Source organism: Saccostrea cucullata, unplaced genomic scaffold (genome assembly GCF_032062105.1).
Source record: "Saccostrea cucullata isolate Sc308-1 unplaced genomic scaffold, CSIRO_AGI_Scuc_v1 ctg519, whole genome shotgun sequence".
NCBI classification, from domain to species: domain Eukaryota; kingdom Metazoa; phylum Mollusca; class Bivalvia; order Ostreida; family Ostreidae; genus Saccostrea; species Saccostrea cuccullata.
The window spans coordinates 258,635-271,854 of record NW_026929476.1 but is presented as its reverse complement, the minus strand read 5'-3'; the positions used below and the strand labels follow the sequence as shown (position 1 = coordinate 271,854).

The following is a 13,220-nucleotide window of genomic DNA, read 5'->3' as shown; positions in this document are numbered from 1 at the left end:
GAATAGGTTCATGATAAAATTTTGAGAGACAAGTTTTATTGTTTCGTAGGGGGATAGCAATATTCGTTACTTTGAGATAGATGATGAGGACCCATACACACATTATCTCAACTCCTTTATCACATCTTTTCCTCAAAGAGGATTTGGTAAGTCTTTGGTACTTTAATGTACAAGCATGTGCCTTAATACTTACATGTACTTGTTGGATATAAAGTTAGAAAACATTGTCATAGGTCTATTAAAAAACAATCTGAGAATAAATTCAAAAGTCAAGAGTGAATTGCAAGTAGTCGCTCCATTTTCAAAGTTGTTGCCTTAATATTTTTTTTTCCTTCTTACCAAGGAAGATATATCAGAATTCATAACAACTATAACCATAATTTAAAACATTTTCCATGAAAGTACATGTATGCTGGTACACATGGTTAAACCATAGACGTAAAGCTTGCTTTATATATTTGTAGGTGTGATGCCAAAGCGAGGCTGTAACACGGAGAAGTGTGAGGTGATGAGGTTCTACAAACTACACGCCTCAAAGAATCTCATAGAACCTCTGTCTATGATTGTACCTAGAAAGGTATAAATAGAAATGTAACTGTGTAATGATATAGAACCTCTGTCTATGATTGTACCTAGAAAGGTTAATACAGTCAACTGTAATTTAAATGCATATTAAGCCAACAAATCGCTATGATCTACATTTTCTTCACTAAAATGGTATTTTGAGAAATATATATTCATTTGTACAGTACCATAAAGGCAATTCTTAATAGTATTTTTATTGCAGTCCTCCGTTTTCCATGAAGACATTTACCCCCCTACAGCTAGTCTCATCCCCTCCCTGTCAGCTGATGAATGGATCTCAGGACAGACAAGGGGTCCCATACTTATGTCTATGCTGGTAAGTCTTGTGGTGGATCTTATGGTTAGTGTCAGGGGTGGATATCAGGTCAAACCAGGGGACCCATACTTATGTCTATGCTGGTTAGTTTTATGGAATGAGTATCTGGACAGGTGAAAAAAAGATAGTGTCAATGAAAAACTTTGTTACATTTCTGTGAATACAAGAAAAATATCAAAAGTATGGTTGTATAAGAATTTTGAATGATGTAAGTTTGTTAAAACTGATATGTTACTTGACAACTTACGTATTTATTTTTTTTATTCTTTCTTCAGGATGGACATGTAACCAATTCACCCAAAGTAACCACAGCCAAAGCAGCCCAGAATAAGGTACCTAGTGATACAATGGTTAAAGACAAATTAAATCATTGAATATCCCTGAAAAAAAAACCTTACAGACATATTTATACTATATTTGCTTTGAATGTCATGAATTGCATTATATACAAATGCTTAATTGTATATTATTTTGAATGACAAAACCAGCCCATGTGTAGTTCATCTGAACCATTTTATTTCTTGATTGGCAGTGCTATAAAAACAGGTCTAAATCAAAAGATATATAGATATATATTTGTACATGCATGGATAATCAATATTTTCTTTTTCACATGAAGTTTCTACAAGCTAAAGACTCTATATAATTTCAAATTTTTCCTTAGGCAAATAAAGTGTACACTTTACATCCTTTTTTCCCCACCTTTTCCAGGACAGTAGTTTATCTCAGGCTCCGACCATCACGACATACAAAGCTGTGAACCGGCCCCGCCCTGAGGGTAGTGTCTCCACTCAGCCCTACGCCGGGGAAACTGCCGGGGTAACCAATCACAGAAACATCCCGGCTTCACTGCGGAACATCAAACAACTCAGCACCAATGAGGAATTTGTCTCAATCAAGTAATTTGCATGAATATAACGAACCATTCAAATTATTTTTGTCTTAAAGGAATTCTTTGGCAGCAAAAGATTTGTTTTGATTTAGTTATGAAAGCATTATTCTTTTTGTAAATCATCCTACTTGTGACACATTTTCTTCTAAATGGTTATTTGATATTTGTGATGGAGATTAGAATTTTTACAAATATTTGTTATGACTACATAAAAAAGACATTTTGATTAATACAAATACTTTCTATTATCTCAAATCCAATGGGACTGAGTTAAAACTTCAATTAAAGTGTTGCTTGGAAATATCAAGGTTAAAAAAAAAATAGTGGTTTTTACTTCCAATTTATTTCTATATTTTCATGCTATTGGTTATACAGTAAAACTCATTTAATAGAGTAGAACAGGTATATTGCAAATTTACAGATAAAGTGAAGTTGTCTTGGATCCCCAGCTTTATAAATTTAACAAATTCCTTATACAGGTATAACAAATTGTGGATATAGCGAAGTTAACTTCATAAGTCCAAGTGACTTCATTTTAACTGAGTTTTACTCTATCTTTTTTAAGATAACAAAGTTTAACTGTAAATATTTTGCATTTCAGTGATAACACTTCCAATGGAGTGGACCCAGGTCCTGTCAGTCCTGCGGATCAGAGCACGATAAAGAAGGTCTGGTCCCCCTCCTCTCCAAAACCAAGCACTAATGGCTTCTCTGGAGGAGAAAGTGATGTAAGTTATCTCCCCTTTACAGTGGAACTCTTCTGTCAGTGTTAGGAAAGCATGATAAAATGTTGTTATCTCAGATGGTTGAATGTTGTGGTACAGTGTTTTGCTACTGTGTGTTGTGAACAAGTTATATCATAGAATATTTTTATACAGTCAAAACTTTATTAACTCAAGGTCAAGCAGTTTGACCCAGCAGTGTTTTTCCTATGAACCGGCAACCGGACAAATTGACCACTTCAATTGACAAAAATGCTGCTTTGAAATAAAAATTTGTTGTAAGGTCCACAGAGATTCTGTTCATAAACCTCATGCCCTAGCCTGTTACACATGATCTCTTACCCTTTTCTTTGAAATAAAGGGAAAACACTGAGCCAGATATATGATTTAGGTATGTGGGAAGTTCAACAGTACTGCATGTAAATTCAAAAGCATTATTCATGTTGTTGAATCAATGTGCCTGCCATCAGAGATTTTCAAATGTAAGAGAATATCTTGATAAGATACAAAGACTTTTACTGAATATAGCATAACCTTACATAACTATTAGGCACACTTAAAAAGAAGTTCTTTGAAAGAAGCTATTTGTTGAACTAAAGGGCTACGTAGAGAAATAAATTGACATTTAATAAATAGGCTGAAGCACATGTGTATATAATCAGTCTTATTGCTTATCCGGTATACAGGGCTCGACATTAACGCTTTTCCGCTTGTCCAGTACCAGTGAAAAGAAAATACGGAAAAGTGAATACAACTGGGCACTTGTCCAATTGGACAAGTACATTTTAATGTAAGGGAATCTATAAAATAATAAAAAGAACGACTGTTGACAGCTTATCAGTAGTTTCAAGACAAAAGATGTACATAAAAACCAAACTTCGATCCTGATTTGTATCGCTATATCAATATTGATTTCATATTCAATCGGGATCGAAGTTCACTAATTGCATGCTACTGAAACAAAAGTCATGGAAGATACAAACCGAAGTTTGGACTGTTCGATGTCGTCAGGGTCTTTTGTGGACATTTATGTTATTGTCAGGACAGAAAGCCTATATTAAATTTCATTTCGTAAATGTGTTTGATGCATTTATCAATATGTTACAAATCAATCAAGCACAAGTCATGTGTAATGGACTTTATTTTAATTTTCAAATTGAAACTATTCGATCTTTATCTAAAAATTTTTCGGACAAGTGAAGTTGAAGTTCAGACAAGAAAATGTCTTGGTCACTTGCCCAAATGGACAAGTAAGAAAAAAAGTTAATGTCAAGCCCTGGTATATAAATTTTTAAAAAACACAAATATCCCTTATTCAGTGCATTTATTCATCCAGTACTTACTAATGACCACATTTACAATTATTACATAATTCATGTATGCATATTTGAAAAGCAAAAAGAGTAAGTGCATGCACATTGCCACATGCAATGATAACAAGTACATGTAGCAGAGTAAATAATATTCTATATGTGAATGTACATGTATATACCTAGAGGTCTAATATAGGAATCGATATATATAAACAGATGTACCAGCACAGATTTGGTCGAGATTTTTTTGAGGCTTACCTGATAAGACGAGATGATGGGAATGCATCCGCACATGGTTGTCATAGTAACAAAAATAGTCATGTGAGTTCATGGCTTCATGGCTTATACCTTTAAAAATGTGTATTTTAAATTATATAGGTTTGGAACTTAAAAAAAACAACACTGTAACATACTTGCCTAGTAACTGCTCAGATGGATTGGGAAAAAAAGAAAATAAATGTTTAAAATTAGAGATGGAATCTTAATACCTGTTTAACAGAAAAATGTAAATTTGAAATGTAATAAGGCAGTTACTGGGTTAACAAAAATTTAAAAAATATAGATTGAAAAATATTTAAAATGTCTGAGCATTGTTTTAACAACAGTCTTAAATCAGTCTTTAATGATTAAAAAATATATAAAACTCAATCGAAAGGGTGACTAATTAATATAAAGCTATCTAATTAAAAATTTCTTTAATAATCTAAAATTAAACCCAGTTTTTGTTGCTATGTACAGCATTTTACACTGCTGGTGAAGCAAAAAAAAAAAAAATTTGTGTAACATTTACCCTGCCAGCCTTAGTTAATTAGAGCAACTTTACTTCTCTGCTGAATTAAAAAATCCTTTCTATTCTAAGCTGCATATATGTATCTAAAATAACCACTGCTATCATGTATTATACAATTAGTAAATTCTATTTTATTTCTAATACAAAAAGTATATCAGATTATCTGTCTTATCCAGATGCTATTTTCTGTAATAAGAATATAAACATGTACTAATTATAAGACATTAAAAGATTAACACATCAACATTTTTAATAAAATGACATACAGCCTACTTGATTCTTATAAAAACTAGTGTTCATTTTTTTCTATTCATTTTTAAAATAAAATATGCCATGATATAAAGAAAAATGCAATCAAAATTTCTTATAATAAAATGTTTGCTATAAATATCTGTAGCAAGACATATATGTAAAGGCCAAGTAAATCATTTTAATTTCAACAGGAGGTAGTGCACATACCCTTTAATTGTTATGTGTTTAACTTAGTATGTTTATGAATTTGTTTTTTATGTATGAATAATTTGGTTATTATGAGCACTTGTAATATAAATATATACTTATAATACACTGTAATATTTATGTATTGATTTACATGTGATGTAGTAAATGTATCTTTAATCTCTCCAATTTTCCTGTTCTGCTGAGGAAATCCTTGTTATGTCTTTGTTAGAAAATATTTTCCTTCTTTTAACACAGATTCAGTAAATTCAAATCTTAAAAAATTAAACTGGGACAATTTGGAAATGATGTTTAAATTCTTTATTATATTTTTGTCTTTCTGTCATTTTCTATTGCTTGTTAGAGACTTATGTATATAAAGAAGATTGAAGTAGTACACTTGAAACCATCAAGCCACATGATCTGTAAAATTTCAGAATTGCAGTTTCAAAACTGAGTAATTCCAAATGAATATGATTTTGATCAAATAACACTCACCCCACTCCACCCTTTCCCTTATATTAAAAATCGTTTTTTCTTTATTTTACTCTTTTTGAATTTGTTTTTATTTTTTTTTTAAATTAAGTTATCCCCCCTCAAAAAAGGAAGAAAACCAATCTCTCATTCATTAAACTGATTTGTGACGGAATGTGTACTGAAATGGGACTAAATGGCAGAGCTCCACAATTCAGTGACTTTTCCCGTCCTTGTAGCCACAATTCAGTTCATCAGGACTAAATGGTGTAAATTTATCCAGAGTAAATCTATTTTTAAAGTATAAATATACCGGGGTTTCCTCATTCAGATATTTCATTTAGAACCATAGATGAGTAATTTAGCAATATAGCATTAATACTGTATTTGTGATATATGTAGTATATTTAATATATTATTTCCTTTTACACTTTAGTATTATGTATTTTTCACCATTGATTTTGATATGGGTTTTGTGAATGTGTAGATTTGATGTTAGTATGCATTTGCCATGGTGGTATGAAATAGACTAAACTGAAATATATCTTTTTAATTTTTTTTCAACATCATATAAAGTTAATGAGGTGAAACTCACAATTTTTTTTTTTTCTGAAATTATCAAAAAACTTAATATAAAGTTATTTTGTAAATACATTATGGAAAATAATTGTATGCAAAAAAGAAACACTATATACGGAAAGTTCAATGTGCAAATTTACTTTCAGGAAAATTATTTTTTTTCGCACATTTCCTTTAATTTTATAAGACGATGAAAATTATTAATTGATTTACCAATATGTAACCAAAACAGAAATCACAAAATCCATATCATAATTTGTCTTTTCCCCCTGTCTCTGTTATTTATATGTCTCTTTGCTTCTGTGTGTTCACCATTATGTACTCATTTTGCTTTGGTTGCCCTGGCAACTGTTTTTCTGTGCTTTGTAGAGTGTAACTCACGTGAAAAAGGTGTGGTCCGCCCCACAAACCCCCGTATCACCGCTGTGGTTTGGGGACTCCCCACCAAACGAGGCAGAGGTGGGTAGTTAGTTGGTAATTAACCAAGTGTTTGCTGTTTTTTTTTTTACACCTTTCCCTCCTTTTTTTCCCACAATGACTGGAGAGTGATGCAATAAATGGTAGTTTCTTATAGCAGCAAAGCCTGATTATCTCCCCATTCTATCCTCCTTTTTTATCTCCCCTTTTATCCTACCCTCTGGGAAAAAAAAGATACCCAGAGATGCTTAATGTATTATTGTAGACCATGGTGTATTCAATCAGAATCATTTTCAATTTTAGATCAAACAATCAGATAACCTGATTTACATTTTTTTTTCTTCGAAATTCCCCTAATTTGTGTATGATTATTGTTAAAAGAAAAAGTAAAAACAGAAGGAAAATTAGCTTTCTTTTTAAAACAGGCTTTGTTGATGATGATGATGTGATGAGTTTAGAATGATTGCGTGTGCAGTGAATTAAAAGCTAGAGGTGTACATGTACCAGTAGTAAATTAATACATATAAACAATATTAATGCCATGTCACTGTTTTGAAAGTAAAAAAAGTTTTTAATCCCGTATTGTGCATGTCATCTCATGAAGTATATATTTACATTGATAATAGTATAGTCTATATATCACTGCATGAAAACTAGTACAGATACTTTAACACATATTCATTCAGTATACATCTTCAAATCTTTAAAAAAGGAAATTCCTTTTTTTTTAATAAAAACAAATCTTGATGATCTTACATCAGTAAGACAAAAAAAAAAAGAACTGTTACTTATACAGTCTAAAAATAAGGTGGTTCAAGAGATTAATACTTGCAAAGTCAAAGTTATATACTAGACAGTTATCAGTTACCTTTCAAAGACGTATTAGCAATGTCTATTGTTTTAATTTTTTTTTAATTGTGGATCTTAAGCATAAAAAAGAATCTGAGTGTCCTTTAATGTTCACAGAGAGCTTACCAACTGTCCTATTATAGCATCTTAATTGGTCATTGGGACTGTAGAAAAATGTATTCCTGTCGGGGTACAGTTATCCTCACATACAGAAATAAAAAACGAGGGGTGGGGGTGGGGAGGGACATGAAGAATTCAAAAGACTTCTTTCGACTCAGGAAGTTCTTAAAAGCAAGTTGGACTGTTTAGTTATATTTATTAGATCTATGTTGAAGGTAAGTAAGCAAAAAAATTGTCCAGAAAGAAAATCTTTTGTTCTGACTGATATCTCCAACAGCATGTATTTACTTGTATTTACATGTGTGGCATATAATTAGGTTGTGGTGTAAATTCATCCATGTGTAACCAAGATTTACTAACAGGGAATGTGCTATCTCAGCTGCAGAACTGCAGCCTTATGGTTTTGTATTTTAGTCTTTGACTATAACGCTACAGATACTGTAATGTAAAGAAGTGTGTAATTTACGGCACAAGATTCTTTGCGCACAGTAGAGGCAACTATAAAGAGTTGAAAGGAGGATAAAATATACATTTTGGTCTAGAGTCTAAGAATGTGTCTGGAATTAGGGGGTGGAAAGTATTTGATTTACCAATGTTGGAAAGGGGAGAAATTTTCCAAAACAGTGCGCAAAAAATCTTGCCCCGTATATTGCACCTTTTGTGCATTAGGGGACCTGTAGCATTATGGTCAACGTATAACAAAACCATAACATGACAGTTCTGCAGCTAGTGCTATCGATGTTGTTGGCCTGTATGCAGTTGTTGCATAATGTAGTATGTTATGTCTTCTATGTCATATTCTGCCAAATAACATATTAAGATAGGCATACAATTAGGTACTTTATACAGGCCTGTTTCAATGCTAGAAGTTTTTTTTTTAATCGGAAGATTTGAAAATTTAATCTAGGTTGACACATATTGATTTTTAGTAATTTTTGATACTATTTACACAAGGGTAATTCACGTATACAATTGATGCGTATTAATTCTTCAAAACAATATAAAAATCTTTGCCTTCTTTCAGGTCAACCTAATTGATACATTGCATTATAAACTTATTTTCCTATGTTTATATTCCTAGCTGAGAAAGGCCTATTTCAAACAGCTGGAAGAGATATATAGCCTAAAGGAGCAGATATCCCTGAAGGATAAAAGGATCAGGCAGTTAGAGGAAGAGATATCTATGTTAAAGCTACCAGTTACTAGAGATGATACAGGGCCAGGACAGAGTGACTGTTAACTACAGTGGCCACTAAAAGTCTGTATAGATATCACTGTTAAAGTTACCAGTCAAGAGGGACGACAAAGGGCCAGGCTAAAGTCACTGTTAATGACTGTGGCCACCTTAAGTCTGTATATTATATGCTAGTCCTTATTTCTGCATTATATTACTCCTGCCAGTACGAGTGTGTGCAATTCTGTTTTATGGATCCAGGCTATGTACATGTATAGGAAAGCAATGTACCTTGGTTTTATTGAGTGTTATGAGCAGTAGAGCTTCAGAGGTGACAGAGATTTGGTTCTTTGGATCAGTTATTGAAGGTTTTGGTTGAATTGTGTTCATTTTCTGCATAAAAGGGACAATCAATTTCAATGGACACTGGAGCATATATATTCAATGGACAGTTGAGCAGACATTTGAATAGCCAAGTCAAAGTGTGTTGCACTGTGACGTGTTGCCTGATATTTTATGGAAGCTGTGCAATGACATAAACTAGTTAACATTGAAATGTAGAACTTTTAAAATTTAGTATGGCTTTTATTGTTTTCTTGAAGAACCTTATTTGTAGGGAAGTTGTACATGTAGATGGCATGACATTAGACACATAGGATACAAATGGATTGATCTTTGTAACGTGAACATCAAACTTAAGACAAGATTTGATTCTTGTAACATAACATGATCATCAAATGAAGAGTGATTTCAATTTCCAGGTTGATCCTGCAAATAAAACGAACTGATTCTCTATGGAAAATTGTTCATTTACAAAACAAGTGATATTGTTAAAATATATGAATGTGCATTCCATAAACCTTTTGTGAAGATTTTACTTTTGCTTTTTATATGAACATGTTTATTGTTGCATTTGGAAAGTGCAGGTGTTTTTCTTATGTAAATGTATATATTAAAATGCATATGTTATATATGTTAACCTCGGAATCAATAATTACATGTAGTTAAGTAACACAATACATTACCAATTTTTAGTGCTCTTTCTTTTTATGTGTTCTGCTTTAAAATATTCCTTTTAAAATTATTCCACAAATACATTCCAACCTCTTTAAGTTTGCGGGGCCAAGAAAAAAACTTATAGATTCAGGAAGTTAAGATAAGAAGGGGAAACAAATTTTGAAAAGTGGATTGGAATTTGAAATAATTTTGACAACGTTCAGAAGTATTCATGAAGTAGTTTAAAAATTTTATTAAATTATATCTATAATGATAACACTGGTTTTGTTTTCAATAAAGCTGTTCACATTTATATAACTGAAAAAAACATTATCCTAGCATTTCTTTATCATGACATGTACAGCACACCTGAATAGTTGGTTGTGCAAACAGTGCTTCATTGTACTTAACCTGTGATTTTTATGATTATACACTGTATTTAAATTTATACATTGTTGATGTGCTTTTTAATCAGTATTTTTTTATCATATGTAAGAGAAACTCACTTTATAATATTTGAGCACAATTTTTACGCCTTTCTAGCATAGAACATGATGCTCTGAGGTCAAAACACAGCAAGCTACCAAAATACACACTGACAATAGCTAGTTCACAAATCCCTGTCAGTTTCGTCTTGAGTGTTCTTTTTTACACTATAGAGGACGCTAATTGTACTTCAGATGAATATAAACTTGCTAACATATACAGAGCCATGTGCATTTATTGACATAATAGTGCTTACAATTTTAAAATTGATTCTGCAGCAATACATATCTGCACAAACTCTGATTTTCACCATTAAGTTAGTATTAAAATCATTTCAGCTTGTTCTTCGCATGTTTTAAGGTGATAAAGGCTTCCAATCAATTTAAATCAATGCATTATAGTTAGAAAAAAACTATGGACATTTAATTTGCAGGTGCATATTTAACGTGTTCAAGTTGATGCCGTAAATATAAATATGTTGTGGGCATTTCTGATATTTTTTTCAGGATGGAAGTGTGGTTTTTTGTCAGGTTAACGTAGTGATTCAGAATTGTGATTATAGAAGTTCTAGTAGATCTGTACCTTGAAATCAGAGTGAATTTTTTTTTTATAAATTTGTTAAGATATGAGCGTGTTTCTTTTCTGATTTTACCAGATTTAAATAAAGATCTGTGAACATGAGTTTGGGGTAAAGGATATCTTATCAAGTTTTGTTTTCATACACCTGTCTTTGGCAACAAAATACACCCTAACCAACTGTAATCTTAAACTCTTTTCTAGTAATTCTGAAGAATTTGTCTTGATGTCTACATACATCATAACATCCATTTTTTTTAAGTGTGTTTTCCGAGAGGTATCGGTATAAGGACATTCTCTTTTCTTATTCGGTAATAAATAGACAAGTGTTTAATTTTTGAGAAATAATATTTCTTACATCTTCTTAATTTTGTTCCAGTTAATCATTTCTTTATTAGTTTTATTTATTTTCTTTATATGGACACCAAATTAACTTATATGTAGCTATTGTACAATATTATAATTGATTTTGTGTGCCGGGTAGCTGGCATTTCATAAATTAAATTAACTTGTAGCAAAAATATACAGATTAGAACTTTTTTTTGCATTGAATTAAAATAGTAGTTCATATATTCCTTTTTACTATACATGTTCTAACGGTACTTCATATAAGACAATGTAATATATGCATGTATCTTCACTGTACATGTATTAGAATCTCTGTCCAAGCGTTGGCTAATATTTCTTTATTTTAAGATCTGTCTCAATTTGACAATTATCATTTATTTAATGGTTTGTAGTATCAATTTTTAAGTCTTTGAAATTTTGTATTTTTTTTTTTTTTTTGCATTTGAGCCTTAGTTTTTATTCAAATTTAAAAAATATATATATTTACATGTATGTCAGATTTGATTTTTTTTTCCTTTAATCCTGTAATTAGTAAATTAGTCTCATCCAAAACAGGCATTAGGAAAGGATTCGATTTTAAGATAATGATTGAGACTTGTGCATCACAATTTATGCAATTTTTATATCGTGTACCATTGGACTATAATCAAAATATATACAGGAAGTTAAGATATAGAGACGTTCTTTAGATTTAGTTTAAGCCAATAAATGTGGAATTCATTTTACAGTCTAACAATAAAATTTTATGCTTATGGAAAATGCTGTTTTATGAACATGTATATATAGTGTCAAAATTCCTTAAACTAGACATTAAATGTTTTTTTGTTTTGTTTTTTCGATTTTTTGCCTATAAAAGGCAGATGTGATGTTATTGAACATAAATTTGAAAAAGGAAGTAAAAAAACAGAAAAAATGTCCTTTTCTGGATTTACTGAATACAAAATGTCTGGAAAAAATATACAAAGTTATATAAACATTTTCTAGTTCTTAACCAATTGAAAAATGTACAGCAGATTCGTATTTAATTTCCATGTCATTATAAAACTGATTTACACTGACTTGTTTAATTTTGCAATAGATGACTATTGATTGCATACATATTTTACACAATATTGTTCAAAGTGTTTTGCTTCATAATTGTTTAATTATGACAATAAAACTAATAAAGACAGTAATGTTTTCTTTTTCTCTAAAATGACTGATTGTTGAAGCACAGTTAAAACTTGATTGGGAGACAACATGAATTTCATGATACTAGTAAATGAGGATTGGAGATATTCAAGTAAAATTCGGCATATCCATTGTATGTCGAGGATAGGTTCCACTGTAAAAGTATATAAATGAGTGACGGACACGAATGTTAACATAAGGTCTTATAGATATGAACCCTGTTAAACAAGAATTTCTACAGAACCTGATAAAATATTGATGAATGGATTGTTAAATGATTTTGAAAACTTCAACAATGAAATATAGGCAGATAACGAACAGTATTTAAGCTGTGAAATCCCCTGCCGACCGGTCACAACCGCCTTGTGCTCCTTATCATGACGGGGAAATGGCGGGAAAAAATCCGTCCTCAAGCCAGTGTGTAAGTAATGGACTAAAATTAGCATGAAAAACGCCAGTCAGCATTTGACGTGTTCAAGTTGAGTTGATGGCGATATGTACATGTATAAATATATTGTGGGCGTTTCTGATAGTTTTCACAGATTGGAAGTGTGGTTTTTGGTCAGGTAAACATTGTAGTGATATAGAATTGTGATTATAGGAGTTCTAGGCCTGTAGCAATGAGTAAAATTATTTTGAATTTGTTTAGATATATCTTTTTCACTTTTACCAGATTATAGATCTGTGAACATGAGTTTTGACTGTAGAATCTTAAATTATGAAGTATCCATATCATAGTTTTGTCTTCAGCTTTTTCTCTTTAACTATGTACACATTGAATAATCATTTGTTTTATAATCATTCAGTAATCTTGAAGAATTTGTGTTAAGGTGTTTTTAAGATATTTTTTGCTTGAAATATATAGGAAAAATCTTTTAAAATCTTCTCAAGAACCACTGGGTCAGGAAAGCTGAAACTTAATGTGGAAGCATCCTGTGGCAATGTACATGTAGATACTTAATTGTTCAAATAATG

General features: G+C 31.3%; 1 protein-coding gene across 10 annotated transcripts in view; it reads left to right on the top strand.

Moving 5' to 3' along the window:
- Positions 1–12,191, top strand: part of LOC134280981 (coronin-2B-like) — a 39,935-nt gene extending 27,744 nt beyond the window's left edge. For 5 of the 10 annotated variants that reach the window (XM_062763432.1, XM_062763435.1, XM_062763434.1 and 2 more), the window contains 9 exons: positions 50–146; positions 465–577; positions 788–901; positions 1,177–1,233; positions 1,613–1,800; positions 2,395–2,521; positions 4,045–4,149; positions 6,479–6,568; positions 8,577–12,191. In XM_062763432.1, the coding sequence (XP_062619416.1) occupies positions 50–146; positions 465–577; positions 788–901; positions 1,177–1,233; positions 1,613–1,800; positions 2,395–2,521; positions 4,045–4,149; positions 6,479–6,568; positions 8,577–8,735 (1,050 nt within the window). In that variant the 3' untranslated portion in view covers positions 8,736–12,191. Of the gene's footprint in view, positions 1–49; positions 147–464; positions 578–787; positions 902–944; positions 985–1,176; positions 1,234–1,612; positions 1,801–2,394; positions 2,522–4,044; positions 4,150–6,478; positions 6,569–8,576 lie in introns of all 10 variants that reach the window. The other 5 variants (XM_062763433.1, XM_062763430.1, XM_062763436.1 and 2 more) reach the window with 5 other exon arrangements.
- The last annotated feature ends 1,029 nt before the right edge of the window (positions 12,192–13,220 follow it).